General features: G+C 35.4%; 1 protein-coding gene across 8 annotated transcripts in view; it reads right to left on the bottom strand.

The window, feature by feature from the left end:
* The window catches only part of DMXL1 (Dmx like 1), a 128794-nt gene that overhangs the window by 61768 nt on the left and 45796 nt on the right, over window positions 1-21230 (bottom strand). For all 8 annotated transcript variants that reach the window (XM_032335423.1, XM_032335424.1, XM_032335417.1 and 5 more), the window contains 12 exons: window positions 19951-20040; window positions 19769-19871; window positions 17200-17319; window positions 16455-16676; window positions 12600-14285; window positions 11382-11489; window positions 9760-9929; window positions 8861-8958; window positions 7732-7897; window positions 6125-6386; window positions 3199-4289; window positions 2531-2722 (listed from right to left, as the gene is read on the bottom strand). In XM_032335423.1, coding sequence (XP_032191314.1) covers window positions 2531-2722; window positions 3199-4289; window positions 6125-6386; window positions 7732-7897; window positions 8861-8958; window positions 9760-9929; window positions 11382-11489; window positions 12600-14285; window positions 16455-16676; window positions 17200-17319; window positions 19769-19871; window positions 19951-20040 — 4308 coding nt within the window. The remainder of the gene's footprint in view (window positions 1-2530; window positions 2723-3198; window positions 4290-6124; window positions 6387-7731; window positions 7898-8860; window positions 8959-9759; window positions 9930-11381; window positions 11490-12599; window positions 14286-16454; window positions 16677-17199; window positions 17320-19768; window positions 19872-19950; window positions 20041-21230) is intronic.

Raw genomic sequence — 21230 nt, 5'->3', positions numbered from 1 at the left:
AAGTTTGAAAGACAGCAACTGAAGGGCGAACATTAGTACTGAGAAAGAGAAGGCTCTAAACATGGCATGACAAGCAATGAGAGAGGCAGATCTGAGAAGCACAACCCGGGTCAGAAAGCAACTAGATTAGACTATTTATTTATTTATTTATTTATTTATTTATATTTTAATTTTTTAAAGATTTTATTTATTTATTTGTCAGAGAGAGAGTGAGCGAGAACATGCAGACAGAGTGGCAGGAAGAGACAGAGAGAGAAGCAGGCTCCGTGCTGAGCAAGGAGCCCAATGTGGGACTTGATCCCAGGACTCTGGGATCAAGACTTGAGCTGAAGGCAGCCGCTTAACCAACTGAACCACCCAGGCGTCCCAGATTAGACTTTAAAAGACTAGGCTCTTGATCTAATCATCAAGTATGACAGTCTTATATGTAGATAAAAAAAAAAAGGAGTCATAGATTAAAATCATATTGCTATTTCCCCTTCAATTATCAATAAGATGTACGGTATGGATTAAAATCAAGAATATCATCATAAAAATGAAGACAGCAAGTCCAAATATGGAAAATTACAAAAATGATCAGAATATTTCCCAGCTTCTCTAATCAAAAAGTAGAGTCTATTTCTCTACTTAATGAATCTGGAATGACCATGGGACTTGCTTTGACCAAGATGGCAAAATGCTATGTAACTTATCAACCTAGTCCTGCAAAATGAAAGTTTGAAAGGCCTGCAAATGCTATTCTTGCTGCTTTTTAAAACACCCTGCAACCACTATGTGAAATAACCTAGGCATGACAGTTAATTTTATGTATCAGCTTAACTGGACCAAGGGGTGCCCAGACATTTGGCCAAACATTCTGGGTGTATCTATAAGGCTGATGTGGGATGCAATTAACATTGGTAGAAGTGGAAGATTGAGTAAGAAAGACTGCCCTCCTTAATGTGGGCAGGCCTCACCCAATCAGTCGAATACCTAAATAGAACAATAAAGCTATAAAAAGGGAACTTCTGCCTGGCTGCACTGAGCTGGAACATTGGTGTTTTCCTGTCTCTATGTTAGAACAGAAACACTAGCTCTTCTTAGGTCTCAAGCCTGTTGGCTTTCAGACTAGAACTTATACTCTACTGGCTCTCCTGGTTCTCAGGCCTGTAGACCCAGACTGGACTACACAATAGGTCCTGGGTCTCCAGCTGGATGACTGCCAATCTTGGGACTTGTCAGCCTTCATAATTATGTGAGCCAACTGCTTATAAAACACAGCTCTATACACACACATACACATGTCATATTGGTTCTGTTTTTCTAGAGAAACTAGGCTGCTTGATCGTCGACTATCAGTCCTGGAACTAGTCTGCCAACCACCAAAAATATAAAAACCAAAAATATAAAAATATAAACATGGCCATCCTAATCCAGAATCCAGCCACCCTACTAGCTGACCAAAGACAAATGAGAATATCCAGGTGGACGAAATTAGAAGAACTGAGAAGCAAAATAAATGATAGTAATTTGAAGATACTAATGTTTCAGAATGGTTCTTAAACAGCTTTAAAATTGTGCACTGTCTGAAGGAAATTTAATTCCTTACTGAATAACATACCATGAGGACACTTATTCTACAGAAGAGTACAGGATAAGTGACAAAATTAAATGACAAGGGTTAAGGTTATTCAAGAAGGTAAAACTGTAGGAGAGGCCACCATTAGGCAAGCAGAATATCAAACAGGTGTGATATTACAGCCTGTGAAGTAGACGAGAACCAAATGACAGACTATTCAAGAAAAGAAAGAGAGAAAAATAGACAAACCTGGTCATACTTGAAAGGATTTCAGTATGTTTTAGAGTAAAGATGAAACATGAAATGTGATATCAGTGGTATATAAAGTACAGTGGTGATGGGTGGCAAGATGATGTGGATGATTATTAGATAACTGTATGATTAGTTATGCATCAGAATCACCTGAGAAACTTCCTAAAAATACATATTCTTGGGACTCATTCTCACACACTGATTCAATAAGTTTGGAGTCAACTTAAGAATATAAACTTTTTAACAAACGTGTCATGTGATTCTGCCGTAGCTCATTAATAAAACACTGCCTGGCCTAGAGAAACAAGAGAGGCAAAATACTTCACATTAATCTTAAAATATATAATGTTTTAATATTAACAAAGGAAAAGTTTACTTGTATATTAATAATTTTACACCAAAATTATTTCTAAAAGTCAATTTCTAAATCATTTCTAAAAGTTTCTACTTCTAAAAGGCAATCAGCTTTTTGCCTAAGTGTAATACTCAAAGAATTACTCATATATCTGTATACAAACCATATACATACCATATAGATACATGTATCTGTATACAAACTGTAAGTTTTCTTTGATCAAAAAATATGTAAGTGATAATGTAACAATTCCTATGTTTAGTCTGATGTTTAAAACTGTCTCTAAAAAGTGCTGTTCTACATTTTTCCTTTGGTTTTATCATCATAAGTAGCTAAGTTTTAAAGAATGAACCAAGTCTACTTACTTTGCTGCTCTGGATGTCAGGATGGGGTGGTGAATCGAAGTTTATGATGGCATGCAGAATATCATGTGTGAGGTTAGTGAGGTGCAGTAACGGGTTGGCAACAACTGTCTTGGCACTGGCTGTACAGGCAAAGAGGAGGGGTACTGAGGTCTGCTCTGACAGAGGACTGGGGAATACTGGTTCTGAGGTTTCCTTAAAAACAAAGCGAAAAAAAGGTTAATCAACTGTTTACAGTTTTAATCTATTACTTAACTAATTCAGGGGCCTCTTGGAAAAATTTTAAAACAATTAAAAACTAAAAGCATGACAGAAAACTTCATAGAGTTACGGGACCTGAGGAGGTTAACATTCCACCAAGTATACTGAAAAAATGAGGGGTAATACCCTCTTATTCTAATGAGAAACCCATCATCATCTCACACAGCACTCATAAGAATTCAGAGTATGAATTCACCTGATCAAAGGGCCTGATGCTGAATGATCCTGAAACTATTACACACACAACTCTACAAATTCATAATACAATGCACCATACAAAAAAGAGCATCCTTTAAACAGCCATAGTGAAGAAAACCAAAAATTTTAATATTTAAAGACAAACAGAGCAATACCAAAAACTGTTTCTCCTATGTGTACTACTTTAACTGGCCAATGTGTAAGTTACATACCTGCTGAGATTCTTGTAAAAGCAAAATCAATTCCATTCTCACAGAGGCAAGACCGCCACCATGGGACCCATGAAGTATGCAGTAACTCAGAAACATCCGCAAGAGGGACTGATATTTCAAAAGCCACTGTCTTTTTTCCTGAAAATTTTCTCTTAGTTGTTTCACTTTTGTTTGCTGAAGCATATCTTCAGCATCTCCATTTAATCCAAATTCATCTCCATTTTCACCAAATGCAGCCTCTAAGTCTTCACCATCTGAACAGTAGTCACAAGTCCTCTGAAGAGCTATCACCTCTTTTTCAAGCCAGTGGTAGAGTTGGTAACGCAATTTTCCACCATCTATTTCATACCCAGTAGATAATGTACGAAGTTCGACTGTGAGAATCTTTAAACATGCTCTAAATTTTAATTGAACTGCAATGATATCTTCTGATGGACTTAAAATGTCGTTTTCATCTAGTGTGCTGAGAGATTCTATGTAATTAGAACTTGTTTCATCTATTTTTTTCCCCATTTTTCTCTGTAAAGGTTTTAGTTCTTTCATTGAAATAGGGAGATCCTCATCTTCATCGTTATCACTGTCCCATTTTAACTCTAAAGAGTCATCCTGAAATACAACACTTGGTTGGCTCCAGTCAAAAGAAAGAGTAGAGTTTGACTGCTTCTCTGAGGAACCTTCTGAAGAAGATCCAAAACCATTCATTAGTGACTGTGACCAGTCAATAGCAGAAGACTTATCTTCCCTGGCATCCAACTTTAATGGAGAAGAAGGGGAACAGTCTTTACTAGTATCCAGGAAACTAGGTGTTCTGCAAAAAGGTTTTGTTTTCTTGATGACTTTTGGCATCTTTGATAATACTTCCAAAGCTAACATAGGGCAGCCAGCTTTCAAATGAGCACTGGCTGTGGTAAAAAATAATCTTCTTTCACTTAAATTAATTGTTCCTGCTAGCCCACTTTTTCCTGTTAAACACATGTGTGTGGACAATACATCAGATGATCCAAAATGACGTCTTAGCAAAAGAGGATGTGTTCTTAGATAATTGTAGAAATTAAAAACTGCAGGATTACAGGCTGACATCATGACTTGATCTGAAAGAAAATTCATTCTATCAGCTAAGAAAAGTTCAAGACTTGTACCACAATCCTTTTTCTGTACCATAGCACTTTTATCTACCTGGTCTTTTGACCACATTTTACTAAAACAAAGTAATATACAATGAATAGACAAAAACACATCTGTAAAGGAAGTGTTTTCACAGGAAGGAAAAACAAAGGTTATACTGATTTCACACGTCTTCAATCAACAATATAAGATTATTTAAAACACCCACTTTCATATTCATAGTTCTTATTCTACTTCCCTCAACATTCCTTCCCAGTCTGCTTTGTTAAATCTTCCTCATCCTCTACTTTAGAATGTTAAGAGTGCCCTAGAGTTCAAGGTTTGACTTCTGTTCTATCTACCCTCCTCCATGAGTGAACTCGAACAGTCCCATGGCTTCTAATACCATTGAGACACGGATAACCTGCCTTAACTATTTCAGGCCCAAATTTACCCTATAAATCTATATTGCTTTATTCACATGCCCAATTTACATTTCTATTTCCATGCACACACTCTTGTCTCAAAGCCATTTTATTTAGTGAGCCTTTAGCATAAACAACTCTTGACCGAATTAGCTACACTGACCTTATAACACTCAGGTCTCTGCTCAGAGGTAATCTTACCAGAGAAGTCTTCTCTACCTAAAACAACACTCCCCCACACCAGCTCCTGGTGTTGCCCATATCGTTTATCTCAAGCTAAAAACCTAGAGGAGTTATTAAAATTGACTCTTATACCCTTCACATTCCATATCTAATCCTACCTAGTCTACCTGAGAATTATATTCCAAATCCAACCATTTTTCATTGCCTCTACTACTATCATCCTGGCCCAAGTCCCAGTTACCTTTAAAAATTTTCTTCCAGAATAGAGATTTAATTGGCTCTGAAAGTATGTGATTGTGTATTAATTCCAAATCAAAATACATTTTTGACATGAATATGTGTAGACATAAAAATATGACAAGAAAAGGCATTTTCTTTCCTTCCTTCATCACACAGCAGACAGTTTGGAAATCTTCAGCTTAGATGGCCAGGACACTTGAACAGTTAACTGAACATGGCTTTCTCACAAGTCTTTCACAGTAAGACTCATGATACACTTCCCAATTAAATGATGCCATGTAAATAGCCATAAATTAAAATCTTCACCAGTTAGTACTCCAAATGATATGACACCTATGATACCAGCTATCAGAACCAATTCAATTCCACCTATGGCAAAATATTTGAAAAGCACATATCATCATTTTTATATAATTTATACAAAGATTTCTATTATATACTAACCTCCAAAAAAGCTTCATCAAATGGGATTTCCAAAACAAAAGGCAGAAATAGGTCTCAAAATATTAATTCTAAAAAATTCTCTACTACACTCTGATAAAATATTAACCGTATCACTTAAGTCAGCTTTTACACTGAATATTTTTATTATAAAAATTATAAAACTGGATAGCAAATACACAAACTTCCCCCTAAGAAAATCACCATTACATCATTATTTTCTCCAGAATTAGACTCAAATGTTGATAACATTTATGTTCAATACACTGATTTTATAAAAGCAGAAAATCTTAAGTTCTTGGTTTTCAAAGGATTTTTCTGGGAAAAAAAAAAAAAAAGGAATCCTCCCACCTAAAAAACAAAACAAAACAAAGCAAAACAAGAAACACATACTTAGGTTGATGTTCCCACTTAAAGTCTTAGTCCATGTTTTCAACTTGCTTTGTATTACCGTTAGCACCCAACAGTGTGCTCTGTACCCAGCAAATGCTAACATAACTTTTTATTATCAACATCTTAGAAATGCAGCTTACCATCATCCTCTCTGACAGGCTGTTTTATTAATGTTTCCAGAGCACCACTATAATCTTCCAAAATCCAATATGCCATACTCCGAAGAAAAGGATCATAATGCATATTTATGTTCAGTGAATTGAGTTCACTAACAGGAGAATCAATCCCCAAAACTTTTTTACGTAAAATAGATTTGTATGTTGCAGAGGTATCAAATTCAGACTCATAGAGTCTAGCTATTACAAGAGCCAACTGAATGTCATTCAGTTTCTCAAGACATACCTTCAAAAAAAGAACTCATGGTCATAAATAAGCAGGGACATCTTTCATTTTAAGATAAACTCAACTGACTAATAACTAGAATGAATAAAAGGCACTGTTATTATCTGAACTAAATGAACAAAGATAGTAACAAATAAAACATATATTGCTTGCTTTAGCAAATCTACCTACTAGTACTAAATACCTATTTGCAAAAAGAATTAGCCTATAAAATTAAATAACCCTCAAAAGATTCAACTCAAATGACATTTTATCTCATTTCCCCCCTCCCTTTTTTTTTTTTAAGAAAGAGAGACAAAGGGGAGAGAAGCAGAGGAGGAAGAAGAAGAGAAAATCCTAAGCAGGCTTCACAGCTTGGAACGCCACTTGGCTTTCAATCTCATGACCCTGAGATCATGGTCTGAGCCGAAATCAAGAGTGGAACGTGCTTTTTTTGAGAGACAGGGAGAGAGAAACAGAGTATGAGCAGAGAGGAGGGGCAGAGGGAGAGGAAGAAGCAGACTTCCTGCTGAACAGGGAGCCTGACATGAGGTGGGACTCAAACCGCAGGACCCTGAGATTAGGACTTGAGCTGAAGGCAGATGCTTAACCAACTGAGCCACCCAAGCTCAATGTCAGTCCTGACATTTTGTTTCTTGAACTTTTACTCCTTCCCATCTGTCTCAGCCGACTATAGGGTTTTCTAATTAAAAAGATGTTTCGAATCACTTGTATGAAACTCCGAGCAAAAGGGCAATTTGAGGGGTGCCCGGGTGGCTCAATCAAATGGCTGCCTTCAGCTCAGGTCATGATACTGGGGTCCTGGGACTGAGCCCTGTGTTGGGCTCCTGCTCAGCAGGGAGTCTGATTCTTCTCCTTCTCCCTCTGCTCCTCCCCTCTACTCCTGCTCTCTCTCATGCATGCTCTCAGTCTCTCTCAAATAAATATATTTATATATTTCAAAAAGAGCAATGTGAGATAGGTTATACCTTAAATGTTTTAATTTTTTTAAGGCTTACTGAAAAATAATCAGTTAAAAATATGCTAAGGTTCATCAACTAAGACAGAGCCAAATAGAGTCATGTATGTTTAAACGGATAGAAAAAACTTTTTCCAACCTGTTCATAAATATTTTTAAAAGTTAGATCAATTACCTCTACCAACCAATACAATGTGGTTAATCTTCATTCTGTATAAGTATCACTCAAGCTAAATGGCAAAATTTTATAAGTCACTGTTAAATATATTAAGTACTTGGCCTTATGTAATTTCCACTATACTTAAATTGAAATTAAAAAATAAAAATTTAAGCCCACAGAAAGAGCTTGAAAGGATAATACTTTTTTTTAAAAAGTTTCATCATTACCTCAACTGCATCTCTGAGGCAACCAGCTAAAAGAAAAAATGCTGCAGAATGTTCAAATCTTTGTTTGCCTAACAAAGAAAAAGCATTCTTTAGAGCTGCTCTACGCCATCTCTCATCCTCAAAATTGTGTCCAAAAAACTGTGTCATCTTGGGGTCTTTTTGGGATCTATAAGGAAAAAGAAAATGTACGAAAATTTTGAAACACAATATTCCCACAATTAGAACCAATTTTCACCAAAGTTACCCATTTAAATGCTAGGACTCCAAAGAAACACTTGCCAGTGTATCAAGTACTATACATCTGCTTCTTTTCTGAGCAAAAGAGCTCTTACAGTAAACATCTGTTTCTTCATGTAAATCTCAGACATTACTGAAGACTTTCAAACTATAAAGAAAACTGCTTTAGTAGGACTTTAGAAATTATGTCTAAATCCATGCAAAATACATGACTTGTATTAACTTGTATTACTTCACTATTTAAACTTCCTCAATCACCTTCATACTCACTGCCCGCCTGATGATGACTGGTAATCAAAACCTAAGGAATCTGTCTTCTCAAAACAATCCTAAAAGTTCAAGCCTCTTAGAAAACTGACTGGTGCCCATGATTTCCCCCCAAAGGTTGCTGTTCATATGGAATCACCTAGAGCTGAATGCAATATACATGGTGAACAATTTTTGGTGATCATGTTTATCAAGTGTTGCTGAGAACTAGTAAAAGAAAAATTCCAAGTGATCCTAGCTCAAGAATGGGGTCAGGTCAGGGACTACTATAGGAGGATAGTTTGGAAGGATGGCCCGGCCCATGAACTTATAGTAAGGCAGAGGGAGGATGACTGTTCAAGACTCCACCAATTCATCTTCCCGACTCCAGATGCAAGTTTTTGGTTTAGGTCTTTGTTTTATAGAAGCATCATGGGACATCCTCAAAAGAAACAAAAAAATGTTCTTCTATTCTTTTGCTATAGAGAAAACCTGGGCTTCTTTCCTAAGAATCCCCTTAAATACAAAAATAACTAAGAATCTACAAAGAAACACACTTGACAAGAACAACAAATGTTTACTTTTCCTTCATACATTTACTTCTCATGAAGATTTTTCCATTTTGAAGCACAGTTTTCTCACCTACCTGTATAATCCCCAAATCACAGCTTTCTTTCTCATTGCAAGGTAAAAAATGGCAGCATCTAAAGGATCATTCTTTCTATAAAAGGCTGCTTTGGCTACCTACAGTTAGAAAATATTGGTTAGAATTTCACAGAAACAATTTTTAAATAAACATAATAACTGCTCTCACATTCAAGACTGGCACACATTATTTAATGTTCAATACATTTAGAAAATATATACACTAATGCATGGATGCATATACACACACAAACACATATTATATGCATACACAGACATACATATATCTTCTGTAATTTCTTTCTTTTATTATTATTTTTTTAATTTTCTGCAATTTCAAAAGTAATTCATGGTGGTCTCCAAAGACACAGACAGATGGGAACACAGGACTACACTTTTCATTACAAGCTCTTCAGTACTATTTTATTTTTTCAAGGATGTGTATGCACTATTTCATAAAAATCAGACATATGCTACTACATAAGTGTGTCACTTAGCAATTTAAGAATTAGAATATAAACATTAAAAACCTGTATTAATGTGATATTTTGAAATATAACAGCTATTCAAAAGCATTTTACTGCTTCAGTTAAAAAAAAAAAGGGAGAAACAAGAAGGAAATATGGAATGTCCTTTAAAGAAACACTCAGAATATACTTTTTAAAGATGTTTTAAAGATTTTATTTATTTAATTAAGGGGTGAGGAGAGAGCACAAGCAGGGGAAGCAGCAGAGGCAGAAGGACAGGGAGGAGCAGGCTTTCCACTGAGCAGGGAGCCTGAGGCAGAGCTCGATCCCCGGACCCTGGGATCATGACCTGAGCAGGAGGCAGATGCTTAACCACCCTAGCCACCCAGGTGCCCCCTAATTCATTTTTATACCAAAATAAAACACAACTTACCTTCTCTATACACTTGCGTAAGGTGCGGCTATTCCGGACCCACCATCCCACACCCATGGCTCTCAGTTCAGACCAAGTGGGATCATCTCTCTGCATGGCTGGCAACATGTTCAGCAGCTCTTCTTCTGCTACTGAGTGAAATGCCCACGCAAAGTGACTGGTAGACAGACCTGAAGAAATGTCACCAATAGTGTTTATAAGAAACATAAGTGTTTTTATAATGATTATCAGAAATGTATGTTTCATATCTGCCATAAAAATGTCTAAACTTTTTATGAGATTCACAGAGTTACAATTAAGTAATTAAGGTTGGAGGGAATACGGGTTTTTATTTTTTTCTTGCTTCTCCTAACAACTCTTATCAATTCATTGTTTTCTACAATAAGCACATATTTTCTATAATTAAAACATATTTTTTAAAAGATAAAAAATGCTGTATGGCAAATGCCACTGTGCTGATTATTTTTGTTCTCTAGCTATTACCCATGACCTTTCCTTAGAAAATGAGAAACATGTAAAGCTTTAGTCTATGCTTAAATAATTGTTCTTCGTTGCTGACTCTCATTGTCCTTTGGTCAATGTTTGTTTTTCATGGAATTAAAAGAGCATCAGGCAGATGGGACAGCGCACTGAACAGAACTTAAGACTATAGCCTCTGGAATCAGAATGTATAAAATAAGCCCACCTCCAACCCTAACTAGAACTGTAGTTCTAACTATAGAACTGTCGGCAAATTACTTAGTCTCTTGATTCTTCAGATGCCTCATTTATAAAGTGTGAGTAATTATGGTACAACCTTATTACATCGTTGTGAGGATTAAAATATTATAGTTAAAGACTTTAGAACAGTACTGTACCTGGCACATAATAACTAGCATGTCAGATACTTTTCTATTTAAACAGCATCATTAACACCAGCAATTCTCTCAACCTACTGATTGGTACATGCAGTATTTCTTTAGTATTTCTAGGTGAGGTACGTGCTTAATTAAAAGATATGGCTTTGACATATATGGACTCAATTTTTAAACCAAGAAATACCCTGTTTTAAGTTACCTTAAATTTCAGTAGTATTTGTTACTTTGAGTCTTGAAGTCAAGACTCAACTGAAAGTTTACTAGACTATATCTGAAATACATATTAATGTTAAAGTAGTTTTGGGGGTAAGTGAATTTTTACTTTCAGTGTTCTGTATTCTGTATGTAAGACAATTAGCTACTGAATATATAGTATTTCTGTAACAAAAATGTTACCCAATTTTGGATAAAAAACTGAACTTCAATAAATGTGAAAGAGGAGAAAGAAGATAACCTGAAGAAGTTAAAGAGAATAAAACAGTATTAATTGGCCTTTAATTAAAGTATGATGCATTTGAATATGCAACTCAGAACATCCAATTGCCCAATATCTACTTCTTTATTAGCTCTTTCTAGCTACCAAAAAATTCCAGTATTTAAAGCAAAGAAAACTATGTGGAAATAAATGCTTTTACAAGTAAGTTAAGGAAACTGAGAATGTGTCAAATTTGTCATTGTTATCACATCTGGGCAAAAACAAACAAATGTGCTCCGGTCTCTCTACTTTTACTCCCATTTCTTTTAGTAGATTACTACTAAAATCACCTTGATGAAGAAGCTGAGCTCGGTAAGCTGGAAGGGAAGTTGTAAGGAAAGTATGAAGTCGAACAGCCAAAAGAAATTTTAGACCACATTCATCAAGAGTTTCTCCACCTATAGAAAAACAAAACAAAACAAAAAGTATCTATTTATTTGTATTTATAAGAAAAGAAACTGATTAGCAAAATCCAAGTAAATGTCAATAAGATCTGATCTTATTTAATTCAAAATATGACTAAAGTTTTAAAAAGTTTAACCTTTATTATGGAGTATGTTAAAGTATTTTCCGTGTTGATTCAGGTCCTAGACCATCCCAATAATCTGCTGCTAATATGTGAAAGAAGAGTTGTGTATGTTCCTTTCAAGCATAATTCAAGGGATGCATCTTACCATCCAATGCACAAGACCGGACTTATTAATTTCAGATCTTAATGAGATGTGATGGAAATTCTACATTCAATTTTTTTATATATGTATGTTAACTCAGGAGATTAAAAAGAAAAAAAAATGTTCTCTGGATGAGGAAAAGACCAATTTTAATATATCTGTTCTGTTTTTGCTATTCTAGGTAGAAGTATACATTAGTGCTAATTTAAAAAACCTTCAATTTTTTTTTTTAAGATTTTATTTTTATTTATTTATTTGTCAGAGAGAGAGGTAGAGCGAGCGCAAGCACAAGCAGACAGAGAGAGGCAGGCAGAGTCAGAGTGAGAAGCAGGCTCCCTGCAGAGCAAGGAGCCCGATGTGGGACTCGATCCCAGGACGCTGGGATCATGACCTGAGCCGAAGGCAGCTGCTTAACCAACTGAGCCACCCAGGCATCCCAAACCTTCAATATTTTATAAACCAAATTAATAGTGATTACAACATGAGAAAAAGTAAAGCAGAAAGCACCTTTAATTTTCAGGTATCTAAACTGATTAGTTAATAAGAATGCTAACTTTTACCAAACTCCAAAGGATTCAGTTGGATCTTTAATATTGAGCAATTAAGTAAAAATGGCTGGCATAATGAATCTTTGCATACCTTCTTAAAGTATTATCATTTCTGGGATAAACAGCATATGTTAAAGTTAAAACTATCGAGGAGGGAACAACAATGATTTAAAAAAAAAAAACACCTTCCTGGGTGTAATTTTTATAAACATTCCTTAGGATTATTTTCTGTGTAAATAAGTAAACATATTCAGTTTTGCCTCCAATCCTGTGCCCAATTTAGTTTTACCTTGGCTTCTGTCTCTGCTCTCCCCGATATCGGTGCTGGTAGTAGCAATTGTATCTGCTAAGGCCATTAGAGACATCTGTTCCATCCGGCTGAGTCCTGGTAAACTGGAATGAAGTAAGTGGCCAGAAAGAACCTGAGCGTGCTCAGGACCAAAGTAAGTTGGACTGTACTGTGAAAGGTCAATGACCCTGGGCTTGGTATTTTCCTCATCTGTCTCTAACACCTGATGATCAGTCATTAAAGTTGGGATCTGAAAAAGTTCATCATAACTCTCTTTTGACAACTGGTTTGAGTTATTTAAGGTACTCTGCTTACTAGACTTCTCTAAAGATGAGTAGCAGCTATCATCGTCTGCCGCAAGTAAGGCATATAAGGGAAGTGGAGGGACAGAATCTATTTCTGTGTAATCCATATTTTCACTTTTGTTGAAAGCCTGGGGGTCTCTGGTAGTGCTCCCACTAGCACTGATAGTGAGAGACCTAAGGCGGCGCTCATGATTGGATTCAGCTTCATTCAGTGCCACAATCTCCCCAGCAATGCACTTGACAAGGTGCGACAATATGGCTTTTGCTCTCCTAACTTTGCCAAGGTCCATGAGTTCCAAAAGCTGCAAGGGATGGTACTGAGGTAAAGTTGGGGAAAGAACATGAGCTGCTTCGAAAAGACCTGAATCTTCCGTATCCACAGATGGATCGAAAGCAGTTTTCTTTCCACAGATTTTCTGTGCAAGACTGGTCATGGATCGAGTCAGGGTTTTCTTTGGAGGATGTAATCCAGAACTCGATGAGTTGCTCTGTTTTATTAAACTTATTAGAGATGGCGTGCTCCCATTGTATGAATCCGCTGTAACAGGTTCCTGTTTAGAAGATGGCTGCCACTGGGAATATACATGCATTTCACAATCCATTCCTACCACAAGGATGCCATCCCGGACCCATGATAAAGAAACAGGAAAAGGTGGAGAGCCTTCCACAGAAGAAACCAAGTCCATACTTCTTAAGAGGACAAATTTAGAAAGAGGCACAGCTTTAGTGCTTTCCCAGAGAGGAAAGGCTAGGGTTTCTTTACCAGCCTGTTCCTGTACCTTGCCAGCCAGGGGTCCATACATAAAAAGTTTTGATCCAATTCCTACAGTGAGGATATGAGAACCATCTTCTCTAGACATCCAATCTAAGTGAACTAAATGCTTTGTGTTTGATGTGATACTCTCTTTACTGGATAAATACACCTCTTGTTTATTATAAGCCACCAAATTGCTATCAATACTAATACCAGAATCTAACACTGTATTCAATTCATCTAAATGAATCGTCTGTTCGAGGACCCAACATGAACCTCCTGTAGACTCACATTCAAAAATACTGACATGCATCAGGAAGTCCTGAGAAGACCTACTATTGGATGGAAGCTGCTTATACGCTACTGCTAACCGATTTGTATGTGCACAGCTAACTTCTACAGGCCTACCAGGGATGGTTATACTACTATTGCTATGAAGTCCATCTTCGATAAGTAATGGCCATTCTTCCCAAATGTATACCAGATCCACTTTTCCATTCTTTGATGTATCAGATTCTCCATCTGTTACTCTGCATCTCCAGAATCTTACTTTCTCATCTGAACATGAAGTTGCCAATAAATAAGGAGCACTGCACACAGGATATATGGAAGAAGAACTCAGATGTCCTAAAATAAAAATAATCAATTAACAAAATGTCAAATTTGGTTAAATATTTCCGCTTTCATGCACCAAAGGTTTTAGTCTTTGTATAAACTACTGTTAACAAGACAGCGTACATTTAGTGTAAGAGTCAATAAGATCAGTAAAAAGCTATTAAAGCTTTTAATGGCATCAAAAAGGTATACAAAAAGGGAAATATTATCAAAACCTAGAGCTGAAAGAGAACTCTGAGGTAAATTCAACTTCTCCGTTTTATAGGTAAGGACCCTTAACCAAATGTGTGTAGTACCTTATGCCAAACAGCTAGAATACAACAGAATCAGAAAACCTGAATTCTAGTCCTGATTCTGAGAAGTATTATTTTCTCCCAATTTGTAATCATCCAATTCTTATAAATTGCATTTTAAAGATATCAGTACATTTTAAAACCGTGTCAACGGGCGCCTGGGTGGCTCAGTGGGTTAAGCCGCTGCCTTCGGCTCAGGTCATGATCTGGGATCGAGTCCCGCATCGGGCTCTCTGCTCAGCAGGGAGCCTGTTTCCTCCTCTCTCTCTCTGCCTGCCTCTCTGCCTACTTGTGATCTCTCTCTGTCAAATAAATAAATAAAATCTTTAATAAATAAATAAATAAAACTGTGTCAACATTTATTGGCTCCTCTTCAGTATTTTTACCATTTTGTGCATAGCACATGCTTACCTATGTACTAAATGGGCCCTCCATAACTGAGGGGTATTTGATACTACTGATGCTGACAAGATTCCTAAGTGGGACAAAACATTTGGGTCCTTATTGTAATTATATACTCTTAATTTCCCAAACCATCCCAAGTCATCGGTAGTGACTATTTTAGGCTTTGCTAGCTATAGAGTTTCTGCTGCAACTACTCACCCTGCCAGTCTAGAGGAAAAATAGGTATACCCAAAAGTCAACCATAGGTGTGGCAAGATTCAAGCAAATATATTTACAAAACAGGTACATGGCCCATAGCCTGCCAACCCCTGTTCTAAATAATAAAATATAAACTACTAATTATAAGATATAAATGTTATGTAGGACATTTATTGTACTTTGAAAGCATTTCAACAATTTTTTTTTTTTTTAAACTCCTCAAGGAGTATAGCAGTGTTGCAGAAGGACACAATTGGCATTGTTCATTGGGATCTCTGAGCTGAAGAGACTAGCTTACCTTGCAAAGAGTCCTGATTAAAAAAAAAGTTTTAACTGGAGTTCAGCAGTGAACTCCAGTTTGGCTAAGGGAATAGCTCTTAAAATTGTGTCAATGCAAAAACATCATTCTTTTTCACATTTTAACTTTCCTTGCACTAGTGCATCTTTTAGTAAAATATACAGGGATGTAGAATTAAAAGTTATCAGAACACTGTTAATACCCCAAGTCCTGCCAATTTCACCAATTAAAAAAGATTAAGTACCTGATAACATGGCACTGAAAAGCACTCAAAGTCATCAGTCCAAAAAATGAAGGAGAAGTAGAAAAAAACAAAAATGCACACTCTGACTAGAAAAAACAAATAATTGAGTGACAAAAGACAGATTTTGTGTTGGTTTTCTTGATACCCTAGAACTGTGGTTTGTGATCTACTCTGTGCAATCAGAGTTATGTGGGACCCTTGTTAAAAACAGCCTGGTAGGTATACCCCAGAGTCTGTGATTCAGTAAATCCTAGGGGTAGCCCAAGAATTTTTATTTCTAACAAGGTGCCACATGGGGATCTGATGCTGATGCTGCCAGTCTGGGGATCATATTTTGAGAACTAATGCCCTAGGATAAAGATGATAAATATATATCAGGACCCATGCACTTAGAATCCTTTAAAGACACAGTTCCAGGCAGTTACTACCAATATTATCAAAGTTGCCAAATAAGGCACAACCTCGTTACTATCTCTGCCCAGGAAACTCTGGGTTTTTCTTCATAAAGGCATCATGAAAATTTGTCTTGGAAATCAATACTTAAGATTACAACTGGCTGACAAATGTCAGAATAATCTGAAAACATAATGAGAATTTAACTTTTCAATGTAGGATACTTAAAATAGTGTTTCCATTTCTGCTTCCATGTAGATTTACAAACAGAAGTTGTGTCCTTTTTAAATACCTTTAAATATTCATGGATTATCAAGTTTGATTAGTCTCTTTTCACAAACTTTACTAACCTGCTGATGGCTTAACACTTATTATTTCAACTCCTTCTGGCAAATTCATCTCTTGGCTATAAACCATTTCTGAAGTCAGAGTCAACTTGCTAGTACTCTGGAGATTTGCTCTGCAAGCCTGATACTTCTGTGAAAAAGGAGATACGATCTTCTCTGGAGAAGAAGAATAATGTTCTTCTGGCTGCCAAACCGCTTCAGATATTTTTGTATCTACTTTTTCATCTATAAAACATAAGAAAAGAACCAAAAACCGGGAGGGGGGGAACCCTGTAAGTATTAAAACAGCTATATTTTATAATCCCAAAGCCTTATAAAAAATATTAATAGGTTTCTTTATGGAAAGAAAATCAGAGAATCCATTTGCTTTATTCATTAACTGAATAAAACTACAATTATTTTCACTCAATAAGAATAGGTTTAGGGGGCCTGGGTGGCTCAGTTCGTTAAGCAGCTGCTTTCAGCTCAGGTCGTGATCCTGAGGTCCTGGGACTGAGCCCTGCATGGGGCTCCCTGCTCAGAGGGAGTCTGCTTCTCACTCTCCCTCTGCCTGCTGGTCTGCCTACTTGTACTTTCTCCCTCTCAAATAAATAAATATAATCTTTAAAAAAAAAGAAAGAAAGAAAAGAAAAGAAAAGAATAGAATATGTATTTTTAAAAATGTACTGAACTATCTACTCATACATAATTTATTCATTTAAGCCTACTTAAAGCTCCAGATATTTCAAAAAAAAAAAAAAAGACTCACCCAATGAGACAGGAATGGACTGTAAATGTAAATTCCACATGTGTAGCAATGAACGATTGTCTTGGGTACACTCTATCACAATTAGGTAGAATTTCTCAGAAAATCCATTAGGTGAGCTGCCTGTTGGTATTAATATTTTTCACTATTAACATGGATAAATGAGATAACTTATTAACTATGCCAAGTTAAAGTAGATAAATTTAAAAAAAAAAACTCTTACCTAAATTCTATATACAAAGCAGCATTATAGAATGCAATCAACTTTCTGATCACGTGAATTTGTGTTAAATTAAAACTTTAACAATTAAAATATATGTTATACTTTTCACTTCTGAATTGTCAGGCTTAAAAACAGACACATATCATAGTAATGACTATCATGTTATTCACATAGGTTAGACCACAAGGAAATTTCTGAACAGGTGGGAACTATGTGACAGATATTTTATTTTTTTTTTTTAGATACTGTAAATCAACATATCATGATTAAAATTGTATTGCCAAACACATTTCTAAGTAAATAACTTCCATAATGGAATGACCTTTATCTAAGTTTATCTAAGAACCAAAATAAAGTTTATCTAAGAACCAAAATAAAGATATTCATCATTCACCCATTAAGAATTTTTCTTAGTCAAAAGGGCATAATTTAAGCAGTACACAAGCTGCTGAAAATAAAACTGCATCTAAAATATAAAATCAGTGACTCATTGCCTGGAAAAAATTTAACATGGTTTAATGATGGACTTTAATCCAAGTTTTCTTAATTATAAACTAATATTCACTATGTACAAAATTATGTAAAGAAAAGTAAAAAACCATATAAATCATAGAATATATAAAAATCAGAAAAATAACCACAAATATCTTAAGTTATATTGTGTTAAGAAACTAAATGAAAACATGGAGTCTTGGTATACTCTTTAAAAAAAAAAAAAAAAAAGAAACTAAATGAAAAGGTAACCTTGGTAATGGGTTCTGGGTGAGTTAGACACTTAAATTCCAAGAGTTAAGAGGAAGAATAAGGGATTAAGACTAATGAAAAAAGATCAAAGATCAATCTACTTCTGATAATTTTACTAACAAGAAAGACTGTCCTAATAACAAATTTATCTGTGAAGCATTTCTTCGGTTCTTGATACTAGAACAAAGTAAGATGAACATGTTATATTTTGTGGGTGTTTTCTGGAAAACTTTGATAATCAAGATAATAGTTTTTTAGTAAAAGTAAGGATTTCCAGAATATTTTAAGAAATACTAGGAAAAATATTCATTTTTAGGGAGAAAAAAATTAAAAAATGAAGAATCCTAGAAAAGAAAATGCTAGAATAGATTTAAGATCACAACAAAACTCCACCTAAAACATAAGAGAGTAACTTCTTTAAAAAATACCTCAAAGAGACGTGAGTTGTTAACAATATTAATGTTAATATTTCGATATAAAAAATGAAAAATAAAGAATATTTTGTTGATATAAATAGCCCTTTATCTTGTACCTGACATCTTTATTTTCCATTTGCAGTATCTTTCCATTATTATATTCAGAGCTTACCAAAGCACTGTGTTTTGCACAGTTCACGAATTCTCAGGGAAAATGACTAAGTGAAAACAGTGGTAAGAAATTAGACATTAGACATAACAGTGCAAACTTAAAGGAAAAGAAAAATAGAAAAACATGGAACTAAGAAACAGTGTACAAGATATCTAAGAAAAATAACCTGGAACAAATACCTAATGAAATTAGTATTATGTGGGGCTTAATAACAGACTTTTAAAAGCAACAGGCAAAAACTGTATGGTTCATTTATAAGGAAAGTAATTTCTCAGTTTGCTTTGGCTCTATAATTAAAACTAATGACCATGAGGTTTAAGCTTTATTTTGCTCTGTTTTCCTCTATACAAAATAGCAGTTAATTTTTAGTGGAGGAGGTTAATTTTTTTAAATGCTTAACTATAAAAGTATTAATTAAAACACTTTGTCTTTAAATTACAACTTGAAGCTTTAAGCTACTGCTTTAAATTGTAGATTTCTAAAAGGTCAGGTATCCAGATTATCCAAACTGCTAGTGCAGGACTGTATCTATGCAAAGCATACTCATATGCTATTAATAAAAAATCTCTATTTTGCTTTTTAAAAAATATAACTGACAAACTCCTTTAATTTTTTCATGTTTTTTTTCCTGGTTTAAGAATACAAAACAACTGGATGACTGGGTGGCTTAGTCAGTTGGGTGTCTACGTTCGGCTCAGGTCATGGACTCAGGGTCCTGGGATAGAGTTCTGTATTGGGCTCCCTCCTTCTCCCTCTCCCTCAACCACTCTCCCTGTTCATGCTCTCTCTCTCCTGCTCTCCCTCTCTCTCAAGTAAATAAATAAAAATCTTAAAAAAAAAAAAAAAAAAAGAATTAAAGACTACTGGGTATTTATATGGTAAATAACATCACAAACCTAATAGGAAAATTTCAAGTTCACATAGGTTATATGAAACATTGTAACAACTTATCTTTATTTATTGTTTAATATACTCCACATAATATTTCTCATTACATTTAAAAAAACTATTCTTTACCTGCATCAGATAATATTCTGTCTTCTCCCAGACCTTTCTTCTCAAGGTTATTCAAAATGAAATCTTCTTGAAAAACATGAAGCAGCTGGGTTTTTCTGCCTTGCTGAATGTAAATAAAGACCAACATAAGTTGACATATATGTTATTTCCCAAGGCTGAGTGGCCAGAAAAATAGTACTTACAAGTCTGGTAATGGGATCTAATGCGATAATGCATCCTGGCCTGGCTGTTGACTGTTGACTTACAATGTTAAACACTTCTCCAACATATTTCTGTTTAAAAAAAAAACCATTTTATTAAACAATTAAATTAAAAAATAATTAATAAATTAATTAAATTTCAGTCACAGTAGGTAAATTCAAGTTCAAGTTGGGCTAAATAAATTCACAAGTTGCTTTCATTATAAACACTCTAGGATTTTACCTTACTATTCATTACAGAGGAATGAGTAAGAGTTATGGGTCAGTCAACGCAAAGAAGAACAAAAGTAATGCATGATAAGGGGGAAGAACATTTTACATCTATAAATGTAAAAGATTGACTTCATTGTCACAGAAATGTTCTAAGCATCAAAGTTTTCTAGGCATTAATTTTGAGGTTAGAAAGATGGAACTAAAGAAACATGTTGCTATAATGTATGCGGGTTTCCCAAGCTATGCATATCCTGACTGCTCTAGTCAAGGTCACACTGTTAAATTGGATCTTCATCACACTTATCTATGAGTAGCATTTGATTCTAGTGATCACTCCTTTCCTGAAATAACTGTCCTCACTTGGCTTCCACTATATGCCACATTCACCATACTTTCAACAATGGGATGCCCCAGAGTTCAATCCTATCACTTCTACTGTCCTTCCTTGATCTCAATCAGCTTCACACCTTTAAATTCATATACTGACAACTAGTTATTTTACACCTTCAGCTCAGACCTCCTTCTAAAACTACATCTAGTATACTATATCTCTCGGATGTCAAACAGTTATCTCAAAATTAACATGTTCAAGACCAGACTCTCAAATCTACCTGCTCCTCAGAATCAGCATCTTAGACACTCTTCTCAACTCAACTCAGAAGTCATTCTATTCTTCCTTGTGCTCATCAACATGAGCCATCATTCTCTTTTTCTCATACAAGCTCCACATTCAGTCTAATCCTGCCTATTCAATGTTCAAATCACATTGAGATTTAACCAATTTGATCATCTTTACCACTACCACTTGCTACCATTCTATGCCCCTTTGATTCTCTCCCAGACTACTGTAAAGACTCCTGCATTGGCCTCTCTGATGCCACTTCTGCTCCCCATGTCTGATTTATACAGCAGCCAGAGAGATCCTTTTTTTTTTTTTTTAATTTTTTAGAAGATTTTATTTATTTATTTGACAGAGAGCACAAGTAGGCAGAGAGAGAGAGAGAGAGAGAGAGAGAGAGGAGGAAGCAGGCTCCCCGCTGAGCAGAGAG

The sequence above is a fragment of the Mustela erminea genome, chromosome 3, assembly GCF_009829155.1.
Source record: "Mustela erminea isolate mMusErm1 chromosome 3, mMusErm1.Pri, whole genome shotgun sequence".
Lineage (NCBI taxonomy): Eukaryota > Metazoa > Chordata > Mammalia > Carnivora > Mustelidae > Mustela > Mustela erminea.
Note: the sequence above shows the minus strand (reverse complement) of the source record. Positions and strands in the feature narration are given on the sequence as shown.